Here is a 13,429-nt window from a genome sequence, read left to right as displayed (position 1 = left end):
CAGAATAATAAAAATTCAATAGAAGAGATCTCACAAAGGTATGTAGAAAATGGTGAGACAGGAAAGCATTATATTGCAAAACATAGTTTAAAATAAGGGGGGACCAAACCCATTAATATCTCCTCAATTTATGCACATGTCTTTATACAAAGAAAATTCTTGACATCAGTATTAATTCTAATTCCAGAGGCAGCTGGACACATTTCTGGGAAAGGAAGAAAGGCAAATGAAAGTTCCTAACTTCAGTGTGGGAGTTAAAACTGTGAGATCTCATAATACATGGATTAATATTTCCCAACTTTGTGAGAACAGGTTTTCAGAAACACTTTCCTCATTGTCCTTAATCTGATGGTAAATATTGTTCACTGTAGACTTTACATAACACCCCATATGAGAGCAGATTAACAACTGCCTGTCTGTGAAAATGCCAACTAAGTTTTCTACCATTTTAGGGTGGCCTTTTTCAAAGGGGTTTTAAGGAATTAGCTGTCCAACTCCCACTGTATTAAGAAAAAAGGAACTACTCACCATCAAGTTCTATTTTTAACAACACAGCACCTATGTTTATACTGTGTTAGTCAAAGTTGTACACTCTTCTCAGGGCTGAATAGCTCATATACCAAAGAGCTTGTCCTTATCTTCCACTGATGTCAGGGACAGTTAAAAATGCATAGCAGCTTGTATCACTGAAGTACAAAGGAAACGCTGTAACTGTATTTTGTTCTTTTAGGGATTCGCCCATATAAAGAAATAGATAAGGGAGGTTTGTGCCCCAGTACATGATAAAATCCTTGAATAGATCTTTGCTTTGAAAAATTCCACGTAGGCCAACAGACTGTTATAATACCTTCATGCATTTGGCTCACCTGAATATCATCATATAGATCTTACTATCTGAAGAAATTGTTAGAGTGGATCGCACTGAAAAATTATATATACATAAAGGGTCTTTGCCTACACCTTTGCTATCCTGAATTATTTTTTAAGGAAATGCAGAATACAAGATAACCTTCTAATCAGGTAGTGAAATCATTAGGTCCTGTGTACTGATTCTGATTGCACTATTACAGAAGTGGAGAAACGTTACCTACAAAGGAGTTCATGGCCCAGAACTATCCAAGTATCACAAAACTCAGCATTTCTCTTGCTATAAGATTTTTCTCTTTGGATATGTAATACTATTTTTGGGTGTTACAAAGTATGTGGAGCCAGGTGTTTCCCTTATGGGTACAAGCTTGAAGAAGCTGAAACACAGGTTATTTCATGAAAGGTCACTTGTTATGTTTTGCCTCTAAAATTGGGTAAAAACCCATAAGGGAAATAATTTCACACATAGGATTCAGGATTTTGGCAAGTCAGACTATTTTTGGCCCCAGGTACATGCCTTTCGAATGATCAACAAAAGACTTAACTCGCGAGCTCAGCACATTGGAAAGGAAGAAAGAAGACCTCAGTTGGTTGACAATATTTGGAAGTTTGCTAACATACTGTCAGAAGCACTGCTTCAAAGAACCACGAGCTATAGCATACGAGCATGATTGTAAATTTTGGCCTTTCAGTTCTTGGTTTGTTTGCCCATTCGCCACAAGGATTAGGAAAGAAGACTAAGGTGTGGGTTTATTTGCAGAAAAATCTCCTTCATGAAACAGAAGTAAAGCTTTTCCCTTTTCTACTCATTTTTGAGAGAGAGTACTTCGCTTTAGCTGACGGAGCCTGGAAGTCCCACTAATGTACTCTTAAGCAGCAAAAACATGCTGCCCTCACGTGCCTAATAGCTTTCTAGGTCTGCTTCAGGAGGCAGATCAGTTCTGTTTCCTTTTAGGCACAATACTGCCACATTCATTCACTTTGCCATATCTGATAACATACACCATCTTATTCTAACATACCCTTACTCTCTTAGAAAGCAGGAGGGTAAAGGAAGAGTTAGTCTGGATACTACTATTACAGGTTAGTTCTTGGACACCACGGCTGAAAGGAATATTTATCTCCTTTTAATGTCAAGTAACAAATTTAAAAATGAGAATGATATAAAGAAAGCATTAACATATGATGTCTAAAGTGAAATATGCCTTTTAGAGTTAATACTGTACTCCCCTCTCCATTTTCATCTTCCAGATTTACAGTTCCATGCCAACAGTGAGAGTTTTACTGAAAAGCACTGATTTAACAAAGAAAGAAAATGTCAACAGTGCCACACTTGGCCTTTTTTCTCAAAACAAAAGGCAGTAACAAGCTCTCTAAGAAAGGACAAATTTTGACTCTTTTTTCCTAAAAGGACTTGCCCAATAGAGACTTTTCCCTATGGATTGTTTTCATTAAATAAATAATTTCCCCAAAGCTTCTCCATTGTCAAATATTTCAGGAAAATTCAGTGAAATTGATGGAGTGTTCTTGGTTTGTTTTGATATAGCAGTAAACAAATGGAAGGTGAGTGTATTCACCATAGGTGAATTTTTTCACAGGAATGAAGAAGATCCTAGTGTTTCATATAGCCGTTGTCTAGTGAGGGAAAGGAAACAATCTTAGCTAAGGAAATAGATGACAAATCAGCCTCCGTGTGTTTCTTGCTGCGTGCCAAAATGGAGTAACACTTAGTACTTTCGGTTTGGCCTACCTAACACTCTGGATGCTTTATACTTCTGCTTATTAATAAGGTTCAGTACAGAAAAAAAGAAAAAAAACCATAAGCAGTGTTCTTTTGAGGTTTTTGTTTGGTGGTGTTTTTTTATTTTGTAGTGATGAGTGTTAAAAAAGTGAATATGAATATAGGCTACATAATATTTTAATTGTTGGTACTATTAACCTTTTAAACTGATAAATTGTTTCTTTCTTAAGCATTGCAGCCTTTTTTCCAGAACATTAGTAGTGTAAAATGAGCTAGGATGGAATATTTTAGTTGAACACACATTTGAGAATAAAGAGGTTACTTCAATTCTTCCCTCAATGAACAGATTTTTCGATTGCCGAAGGGAATTAAAAATCATGCTCCTTTTTGAATTAATGGTGAGTCTTCCCTACAGCTGTAATAGGAGTGAGAGAACTTTTATCTTTAAAAAACCAAAAAGCTGTAGCACTGCTTTTTCAGAACATGACTAGCTATTATGTGTACTGAGTGGGTGACTGTTTTTCCATGTGATCATGACTTTCCAAGTTTCTGTATAATCCTGACTCGAATATTTTCACGGCAAGAAAAGTACAAGATCTCAGACACTGTTAAGTAATCAGGGTAACAGACAACCTTTTCCAAGAACCACTTCAGAAACCTAATCTTTATGCATACATGACTGAAGGAGTTCAGAATTGTTTTCCAATCCTCTATAATTCTATTTCCGTGAACTAAGACAGAATACTGCACACCTGTACTTTAGATAGCAAATATTTCTACTATAAGAAATCAGACCTACTGAAGCCGTATGTAAGCAGGGATGGCCACAACTTCACTCTGTCCTGCCTTTTTGCCTGTATGAAGTCACTACAGGAAGAGGCTGAACCAAACAAGCTCTGTAGCTTAAGAGTAAGATTTTAAAAATAAATTGGGACCTATGTATTCTTTTTCTCAATTTAGTAATTGAGAATATTCAGAATGTCTAAATGATTATTATACCTTGCTCAACAAAACCCATCTTTGCAGAAGTATCAGACACACTATGTTGACTAAAATTTCTACAATGTGCTTTGTTCCTTGGTAGTAAAAGTGTATCCATACCAGCCAGTTTATAAATAGCAAATAATTGCCAGTGAACTGGTGATGCATTTGCAGGAGTATTTTTGTGGCTTTCTCTGTTCATTTCAGGATAAGCAGTTAATCAAAAAGTCATGCAGAAACTTCAGTAAAAAATAAGGCTCCAGCTGTTGACTTGATCTCTTGGACCATCTTTCACAGGATGACTCTTCATCTAAGCTTCAAAGATTGTGAACTACATCATTACCAGCCAGGACAAGAGGAAGCTTTCTGCCACACTGCATGTCCAGTAGAAGGTATCCTTTTAATAGCATTTTATCACTAAAGTTGCCCAATATGCTGGAATCTATTTAGACACTTTAATGGAGCTGTTTGCCTTTTTTAATGCCTTTCCCCCATCTGCTTTACTTTCATGTGCCTGGGATTAGCATAAAGAATCAGACAGACTGCAAACTTGACAAATGTGTTATGCCTTGATTTTGAACCGCTGTGAAAATCTGGGTTTGGAGTATGTTGTTAAAGCCATTGGGCTCTGTCCCGAGTTGCCCACCTGCCTATCCACCACTAGGCAGCCAGCATCTGGAGTAGATGGTACACAGCATGCCTAACTCTAGGTGGGGGAGGTTCTCTTTGATATAACTCAGCCATGACAGTATGGAGACAAGAGTATATCACACACATACATGGATAAGACAATACATTCATATTCAATTTTTTACCTCTCTGCAATATCTTGAAAAAAAAAAAAAGTTAAGAAATTCTACAGCAGCTTTTCCTTTTTGTGTCTCTCTCTTCCCTTCCACCCTGGCTCATTTTCACAGCTTAGAAATTTTACAAATAGCTCACACACTTGTAAGGGTTGGGGGAGTAGGGAAGGTCCTGCCAAAACCATTTTGCAGCTGGAGAGTGAGGGTGAGATAACATTTGTTTACATCCTTCTCTTGAGAAATAAAAACATTTTCCAGGCTTTGAAACAGTTGGAAGAGGGAACCCATCAGGCTTTCTATAATTCAGTGTTGCTGGTTTCAGGATTTGTTTGTTTGTTTTCCTATTCATGCAATGTATATTCAGGAACAGTTGCTGGTTCTTGTTGGGGAGAGGGTCAACCACTGCAGATAAAAATGGACTACTGTCTGTGCAGCCTCCACAATTATTTCTAGTCTTCCTCATTATGCATGTACTTTGATAACCTGGGCTTGGGGAACCACAGGAGCTGTGCTTGCCGAAGTTGCTCTCTCTCTTGATCGCCTTGCAGGGGAACGCAGCCTGCCTGGCAGGAGTTGCTTGTTTAGCAGGAACAAATGGGGTCCACTCTCCTCTTTAAGGGTAGGGGACAGGTAGGGGGGAGGGGGACCCTGCTGCCTGGCATTCAGCCTTACCTGGACATGTGCTCCCGCTGTGGTCTGTGTGCCTTCTCCAGCCCTAGTTTGGTGAAGATCCCCACCAGCACCATGACTGCCACAACCCCGCAGATGATGTAGACAATGAGGTTGGTTTTATCCCTGGTAGGGTCATGCAGAGGGTCGTCTATGCGGGAAGGAGGCTTCCCGGTGTTCATCCACAACGGCGTCTCATAGTTTGTGCAGGTGCTTTGATCCAGCCTTGTCTTCTTGAACTTGCAGCAAAACCTGAAGCCACAAGTGCCGCAGCAGAAAATGAACTCCCCCGAGCTGCAGTTAAAGGGGGGGTCCCACTGCCCCATCACGTCAAAGTAGCCCCTGCAGAAGTCTGGGGTGGGAGGTGGCTCGGAGGGGTCTAGCTGTTCCCCAGGGCTGGAGTGGTTTCCTCCCGAGAGCACCACAAAGCTCCCTAGCTGCTGGCCAGCTTTCTCCTGAGCCCGACACACCAGCGTGAGAAGGTCCGCCACCAAGTAGCCGAAGACCAGCCGGATAAAGCCTTCCATTCTGCCTCCCAGTCCCGGTTCAGCGATGCCGCCGCCGCCGCTCGAGCTGCTCGATGCTGCGCTGCGCCAGGAGCTGAACATAAAGAGGCTTCGTCAGGGGCCGGGCGTCCGCTCAGCCCGCGCTCGCCTTCAGCACCGCGGACAGCCCCGCGCGGGCCGGGCCGGGCCGGGCGGAGCCACCGCCCCCTCGCAGCTTCCGCAGCCCGGCGCCGCTCCGCTCCGGAGAGCGAGCGCGCGGCACTTGTGGAGTGCGCGGGAGAGGGAGCGCGCGGGAGGAGGAGGAGTACGGGCGGGAGGGGGGGGAGGTGGCGGAGGGAGTGCGGGGCACCGCGCGGCGCGATGGGGAGAGAAGCGTGAAGGGGGCCCCGAGGCGGGAGGGCTGAGGCGAGTGCGCTGCAGGGCGGGGGAAGGAGGAGAGGAGCGAGCGGGGAGCCTCTCCGCGCTGCCTGGTGCGGGCGTGCAGGCGCGGGGGGCATCCACCTTCCGCTCCCCCGCCGATCTCGGCGCGGTCTCTCGCACAACTCCCTCAGCCAGCCACGGCGCCCGCCGAGCACCTCCTGAAGCCGGGCAAGCGCGCGGGAGGCGACGGCTGCCCGGGCAGAGCGCGGAAGGCTGGACGGACTCGCCGCGGCATCCAGCTGGCGGGGAAGGGCTGCCGCCAAAGGGGAAATCCGCCGTGGCGAGCAGCGTGCGGGTGAGGGCGAGCCCGGCCCGTCCTCTGAGGCACCCGCGGGTGGCTGTGCGCCCGGAGACCCGGGACTGCCCCGCGAGCCTGACCCCCAAACTGCGTTCCCGATCAGCCCCGCTCTGGGGGCTGATCAGGACCCCCCTCCCCCCCTACCCCCCCCCGCAGCTCCCGCCATCCCTTACATAAGAGACTTCCCGCCCAGGCGGGCGCTCCCCACAGGTGCGTCTCCAAAAGCGCGGGAGCGCCGCCTCAGCCCACCCCGCGCGCCCCGCGCTGAGGGGAGGTAACGGCCAGCGCGCGCCCAGACCAGGGCGGGAGAGACGAAGCCCCACAGAGCCCCTCACCCCGCGGGCTCCAGGCCGGGGTGGCAGCCCCGAGGGAGGAGCGCAGGGCGCCGCTCTCCCTGTAAGTAGAACGCTCCTTCTCCCGGGCGGCTGCTCCCCGGAGACCCGCTTACCTGCAAGGCGAAGGCAGGTCCTGTCGGAGCTGGGGCCATGGGGCCGCCCTCCGCTACACCATGGGCGTGAGCGGCGCGCTGCGCACAGGTACGGTGTCACTCGCACCGCGCGCTTCAGAGCGCGGCCACGTTTTTGTCTCCTAAACATGAGCTGCCCCTGCGCATCTTTTATTTAAAAATCTTATCAGTCAGGCTGGCTCCAGAGGACACAAAGAGGCTGTGGGTTGTTTTGCGAGACGTGGAATTAAAATAACTTCCCCTAAACAGCGAACTGACTCCAGAAAAGACTTTTTAGCGATTCACTCCCCATCCCTGTTATTTAACTCTCTCATCTCTTCCTTTTGGTTTGGCAGTAACCTGCCCAAGTAGAGATAGTGTTATCCTGAATACTATGCTGCCACCAAATGTAGGAAATCAACCCGTTACGGCGTGATTTAACAGTGTGGGCTGGCGCTTGAAGCAGCCTCCCTTCTCCTTGGGCACGACTGTGACAGCCTCGCTGCGGCCTTGCTGCGACTATTGCCCTGGGAAGAGGGGCTGGCGTGCGGAGCTCCGCAATGGCACACAGCCCTTCCAATCCACCTGCGCTTCAGTGGGGGCTGTATCAGTGCCGTGCTTCAGGAACTTGGGCCAACTCCATGTGGAGTTGTGAAGTGATGAAGAAACAGAAAGGTGAGGCAAAGGGCAAAGCAGACGTCTGGAACTGGAGAGGGCTGTAGTTAGCTAATTGAGATCCTCTGCCTTCTCTTAAAAATAGACTCTAAGTACAGTGATGATTCCAGTGAACAGTTTGACACTAAGCCTTGCATCTTTGCCCAGCAGGTAGGTTAAAAAGTCCCTTTATTTCTCAGCAGAGAAAACTAATCAGCCCAAGCCAAAACCAGCCTTTTTTTTTTTTTTTTGGTTGTTTCTTAATATTTAATTCTTAAAACCTCTACCTCATCAACATCCCCTTTCAAGTCTCCTCTGAAATCATATCATTCCTCCCTTGTGTATGCTTCTCTCTGCTATTATTTATTATTTAACACTTTGTGATGCAGTTTGTGCTGAAAATACCGCACAAAATGAATCTGTTCCATAGTTATTATTGCAACTAGAGACAGTTAAGGTCCAGTCTTGTCAGGCGCTTAAGATTATGCAAGTTCCCCTGTTGATCTGGCTGCCAAAAAGCTGCTTAAATATTTTGCATGATTAGTGCTATACATGTGCAGAAATAATAACATCAAAAAAAGGATCTATTTTATAGGCTATTAATCCTGACTAGCTATGGTGCAAGTTTCTTGTTTCCCTGAGTTCCTGGGATTTTCCCAGAATTCCCCTACAGCAGAAAAACCCCAAAGGATTTAGGCTAGCATCTAACATTTGCAGGATTCAGGTCCATATACTCAGAATCTGACCCTAAGTGGCACGTGCATGGGGAAGACAGGAGAGTGATTAAAGCTTCTTGAAAAAAAAACCACTTTGGATCAAACCCACAGAACCCTGAACCCATAAATCATGTTACCGTAATTAATCATAAGCTACTCTAGTTGTTATGCTCTCTGTGCCTGTTAGTCATTATTAGTAGTGAAGTTACTTTAGCTGTACCATGTGTTAGAATTCTGATAATGGACTAGAGTTGTTCTAGACTAGGGCACAAACCCTTTTTACTAGACATCTGGCAGTGTGCTTTAGTGGCTTAATGGCTCCATAGCCACCTGCATGTTCAAAATATAAAAAGCATTAAGTATAATAATGGAAACAAGAACACTAGTTGAGATAAATGGGTACTACACACAGTACTGAGGCACATTTTGGGTCATTGTGTGATTTTATAAAGCTTTTCTCAATGAACTCAGTCAATAAACTTTTAACTTATTTCAGTAGTCTTTATTGAGTTGAGAAACGTGGAAGACTTCCTAGTTTAGCACCATCACCTTCCACTTTCAACACTTCTCTTTTTGATACTGCTTTAAGGTAAGTAATAATCACCTACTTTTCTCCAGTTTTATCCCAAAAGGAATGCATTTTGCCTCTGAAACAAATAAGAAAATTAATGTTTCAACTGGAACCTACAGTGTTGTCTTTACTCAAGCACATATCCATTTAGTTAAGTGAAATACTGAATTTTAGGCAAAGACCTTCTACAAAATTAGGTATTCCTATTATATTTTCCTCAAATTTCTTTCACTTGTTTTCAATGAAACTTTTGCATGTGGATCAATGGCAGTGCTTGTTCAACTTTATGCTTTGTTTCAACTGTAGCAATTTATAGTCATGTCTCAGTGGAAGCTGTATAAATGCATACACTCATACTGTATATATGTATATATATGTATATTATACATGTTCAATTCAGTGTTTAGTTGTATATATTCTTAGAACTGATTCTTGCAGGGTTTCTTTATGTAAATAAGAGAGTTTGAAAAAGAGTAAAATTAGGAGAGAATGTTAATGAGTCAACCTGGATGTTGAAGTGGTGATAAATCTAAAGAATAATGGGATGTTTGGATATATAGATACTAAATGTATTGCAGACCAAAACCAAAAGAGGTTATGATTCTACTATAGCAGGCCAACTGGCAGCATGTTTGCAATGATTAGTCTTTAAAAGTACAGCTAAATATTAGATGTCTGCAGAAGAGAAAAAAGGTATTTTAAGACATGAAAGAAATACCTTAGCAGACATGAGTTGAAGCAGCAAAGTGTATTTAACAAGGAGCTACAAGCGGCATGAGGTTTATAGATACTGTATATAGAAAACAGTCCCATGATTTACAAATATTGTAAGCAGCACTGAATGACACAACACAAAAGTTTGTTTGAACACTTTTACATCCCTGAATCAGCATACATACATCAGACACACCCATTTGCTTCTACTAAGTTTTGTCATTCCTCTATAAAGAGTATACTTTCCCATTGGTATTAGGCTTGCTGGATGGTTAAAATGCAATTGGTTTTAGGCCTTTCTTTTTGTTACATAGCTAACACTTCATAATCCTTGGTTCTTTTAGCCAGTAACTGCAATCATTAGTATCTTATCAGTGCAGCAATGTGTGAAATCCCAGCCTGCAGTGTGTTGACACTAAATACACTTCTCCTTTTATAATTACTGAGTACATGTCTTTTAAACTAACCTTTCTCTTTTCATTAAAAAATATGCATATACAGAGTGGACAGAATGAGCTTGTTCTTGAAATTTCAAGAATTCATAGCAACTTAAATTATAAACATTGAGCATTTTTTAGTTATTGTCATCAAGTCTGAAAAAAATACACTTTGCACACAGCAAAGGGACCACCATCGAGAGATCTTAATGAGCCAGGAGGTGCTTCAGGAACGAAAATACATTCCTGAATGCTTTTTCATTCCTGAGAGACTTGTTTTCATGGCTCACTGAGGAGGAAGATAATTTATTGCGATTCTACAATGTAGAAATTACCTTTATCACACAGTATTTTTCTCTTCAATCTTTCTGTAAAACTAAAACTGTAGTAATTGCATGATTTGGGGTTGAAGCAGGCAGTAACAGCATTCACATTTGGAGCGGACTTAATGAAATCCTGACAGTTCTTTTAACTTCAGTTTAATTCAAAGGGAAATTCAGAAAAATTCAGATAAATTTAGAAGTTTAAAGGAGTACTTGCAAATATACAAGAGGAAACACATGCATGCTGCAGACGTCTTCAGTATACAGCAGTGGGAAAAAAAGTGCCAAAATGTCTAAATCAGCTTTCAGCAGTATAGCTGAAAAATGAGTTGTGCCCTCAGGTTTGCCTGTTGCACAGCTATTGCTCTGAGTCTGAACAAGGAAAACTGACAGTCAGGTTCTCTCTTTGGCAAAACTGATGTTAATTTCAACTTGAACAGTATTGCAAGTACCTGTGAACAACGTATGTTTCTGCTTGTTGTAAATTAGACTGCCATGGAATTTAGACCTGGAATGACTGGCCAGGTGTCTGAGGATTACTGCAGTTGACAAAGAAGGCTCTGCACACCATTCCAAACTCATGCCAAAAAAATCTTTATCTCTTGTTAACAAAAAAGAAAAGAAAGGCTGCAGAGGATCAAAAAAATTGGAACTGCTTTTGTATCTTTCCAGCTGTATCCTACCAGCCACCTTTGTTCCCATAAGTTCAACTTTTCAAGGCAGAGAGGAAGCCTTTCTAAACAGACCTAAAAGAGCACTCCAAATTTTCAAGGTTAAAGTCAGTATAATAGGCTGTATACTGTGCCTGAGTATAGAGAAGCTGTGCTTAAACACAGAAGAGGACACATAGCAGAGAAAATTTTCTAATCCTCTGATGTCTGACTCTGGCATATGTTGGAACAGCTGAGCAGCTGATCTAACCCATACCTCTTCTAAAAACTCCGCAGTAATGAAGAGGTAGACAAGTTTTAGTCTAGAATGCACATTCTCCAGGCCTGTAACATCCATAGATGGAAGCCAGAACAGGAAGAAGTCAAATTAGTGAGCCAGTTATAGTCTGTCAAGTTTAAGCACTATTAATCTGCAGGGGCTATAGAAGTGACCTGTAAACCTCAGAAGCGAAGAACTTGTTCTTCACAAAATGTAAAGTTGCTATATTACTTAACTATCAAAATATTTTAGCCACCATATATTTTATATGTCTTCTAAAATGTACTGTCAGGCAACCAAAATCAAGAGTTCTTACTGAACAGTAGACCTTTTTAGTGTGCTTCCCTTCATTGTCACAACATGCCCATCCAAGGCTTGATGTATCTTGCATATACTAATAATACATAGATGTAGGAACTCTCAGATTTGTGAAGAAGAACATTTCTCTGACAGTTCCATTTTTAAAGGATGCTAACTGTTCAAAGATGCTCAGGATTTTAAAATGTTAGGTCACAAGATGAAATAAGAGGTAGAGAGAAAGTAATAATGGTCTGAGTTCTGTGATATCTTTTTGATTATATGACACTGCAGTTTTCATGTGCCTATCAGATTAATTTATGTGCTTACCATGCCTGGCCAAGAATGCCAAATGTGGTTGCCAAAGGTTAAATATCCACAGGCCAACCCTGTACCTACTAAATTCAACAACTGTCTTTCCAGAGATGCTGAATAATCGCAGCTTACACTGGAATCACCAGATGTCTGGCTGGTCAGTACTTCTGAAAACCAGGTCACATATTTGAAAGCACAGTAATGAATTCAGAGACTAAATTTAGGCATATGTTGTAAAACTGTTGACATGCACAAAACACATTATACAGGTTCCAGACCACACTTTTAGGCAGATGGTAACTGTCCCTTCTTGACTGCACTCGACAGCTAATGTGAAGAGCAGTACTAAAGCTAGCTCCAAAGGGGTTTGCTTCTCTGTCCTCTGGTGTGATAGCCAGTGAGAAGAAATAATCTATCAACTAGGTAGACTGGAAGATGATTCAAAAAACCATGAAGATTTCAAGGTGGAAAAGTAAGCACTGTTTCTTATGTTCTCTTTCTAGAGAGCATTCTGATAATGCTAACAGGATTCATCACTGATGTTTCTTGGCACAGTGCAACTCCGTTATACCTACCTAAATGGGATAAATATCTAGAACATCTGTCTAGGTATTCTGTTACACCTGTCTGGAATGAAAAAGCATCAGTCCAGTCTCCTTGCTCTTCGCATCACGTCAATCATGTAGACTGAAAAGTACATGTTTAGAGTAAATAATGTGAAGCAGATTTTGATAATAATTCTTTTTTTCCTGTGGTTTTGTAGCATATATTTGCCTAGAGGGTTTCTTTTTATTGTTGTGAAAGTGTAGTGATCCCACAGCTAGATAAATAATATGACAAATAAAAGCATTTTGACTGTGATGTGAAATGCACATTAGGGAGTCTTGAGAAGTGGCGCAAAAAGATGCTGACAGGAGATTCTAGTGGTATCTTTTTGTTGTTGTAGTATTTACTTAAATCAGCAGATTAACCTCCGAAATGCAATCTAATATTAATAACATATCTAGGATATCTGCTCCCTAACAAACATATAGGAAATTATTGCAGAGTACAATAAGGTTAAACACATTTTTGAAACAAAATGCTGGCACCTGAGAGTATAGTTTTCAGAATGGATTACTTAATCTGTATGTTTATATATGCAAGTAACTGGAGTAAAATGTAAAGAAGCTGCAAAAGGAATACTTCCGTATAGTATGGAAATAATATATATATTATTTCCTATAAATATTATATTTCATATAATAGCTATGATATATAAATATATTATAATGTATTATATATTATAAATATATTTATAAATTTATTATAAATATATATAACATACAGTATTTCCTATAAATATTTCCTATATTTCATATATATATATAGGGCCAGTTGTAACTGAATACTTGGTAAAAGGACAACTTTTACGCAATTTTCTCAGGTGTGTGTAGGAATTAGTCTGTCATTCACTCCTACACACCTGACAGAAAGCTGGCCTCTTTAAAGTCAATTTTGTAATTTATACACACCTTGAAGTCTTAAATACAATTTTCCAGTTTAAGAAATTCTCCCTGTGAATATAGTGATTGTTCTTCTTTAAAAAGAAAAAATAACAAAATTAAAAAGGAAATTGCATGCAATTTCTATGCAAACTAGAACAGTTGAAGTAAGCCTTGATAATAAGATGAAGAAACAGATAATTTAGGTGGTGAACAATAGGATCACTTTCCTACATAAACAATGCAAGTATTTCAACA

The 13,429-nt window shown here is 41.6% G+C and overlaps 1 protein-coding gene and 1 long non-coding RNA gene across 5 annotated transcripts in view; one reads left to right on the top strand and one right to left on the bottom strand.

Moving 5' to 3' along the window:
- The window catches only part of LOC115607069, a 61,217-nt gene extending 56,384 nt beyond the window's left edge, over positions 1-4,833 (top strand). For 2 of the 3 annotated variants that reach the window (XR_003991076.1, XR_003991074.1), the window contains exons 4-5: positions 3,887-3,981; positions 4,757-4,833. This is a non-coding gene — a long non-coding RNA (uncharacterized LOC115607069). Of the gene's footprint in view, positions 1-3,796; positions 3,982-4,756 lie in introns of all 3 variants that reach the window. The other variant, XR_003991075.1, reaches the window with a different exon arrangement.
- Positions 1-7,154, bottom strand: part of SHISA9 (shisa family member 9) — a 198,017-nt gene extending 190,863 nt beyond the window's left edge. The window contains exons 1-2 of one of the 2 annotated variants that reach the window (XM_030483846.1): positions 6,734-7,154; positions 5,065-5,661 (exon numbers count right to left, since the gene is read on the bottom strand). In XM_030483846.1, coding sequence (XP_030339706.1) covers positions 5,065-5,588 — 524 coding nt within the window. In that variant the 5' untranslated portion in view covers positions 5,589-5,661; positions 6,734-7,154. Of the gene's footprint in view, positions 1-5,064; positions 6,399-6,733 lie in introns of those variants that run through there. The other variant, XM_030483844.1, reaches the window with a different exon arrangement.
- Between the last annotated feature and the right edge of the window lie 6,275 nt (positions 7,155-13,429).

Source organism: Strigops habroptila, chromosome 4 (genome assembly GCF_004027225.2).
Source record: "Strigops habroptila isolate Jane chromosome 4, bStrHab1.2.pri, whole genome shotgun sequence".
Taxonomy (NCBI): Eukaryota; Metazoa; Chordata; class Aves; order Psittaciformes; family Psittacidae; genus Strigops; species Strigops habroptila.
The sequence above is the reverse complement of the archived record's forward strand: the minus strand, read 5'-3'. Positions and strand labels throughout refer to the sequence as shown.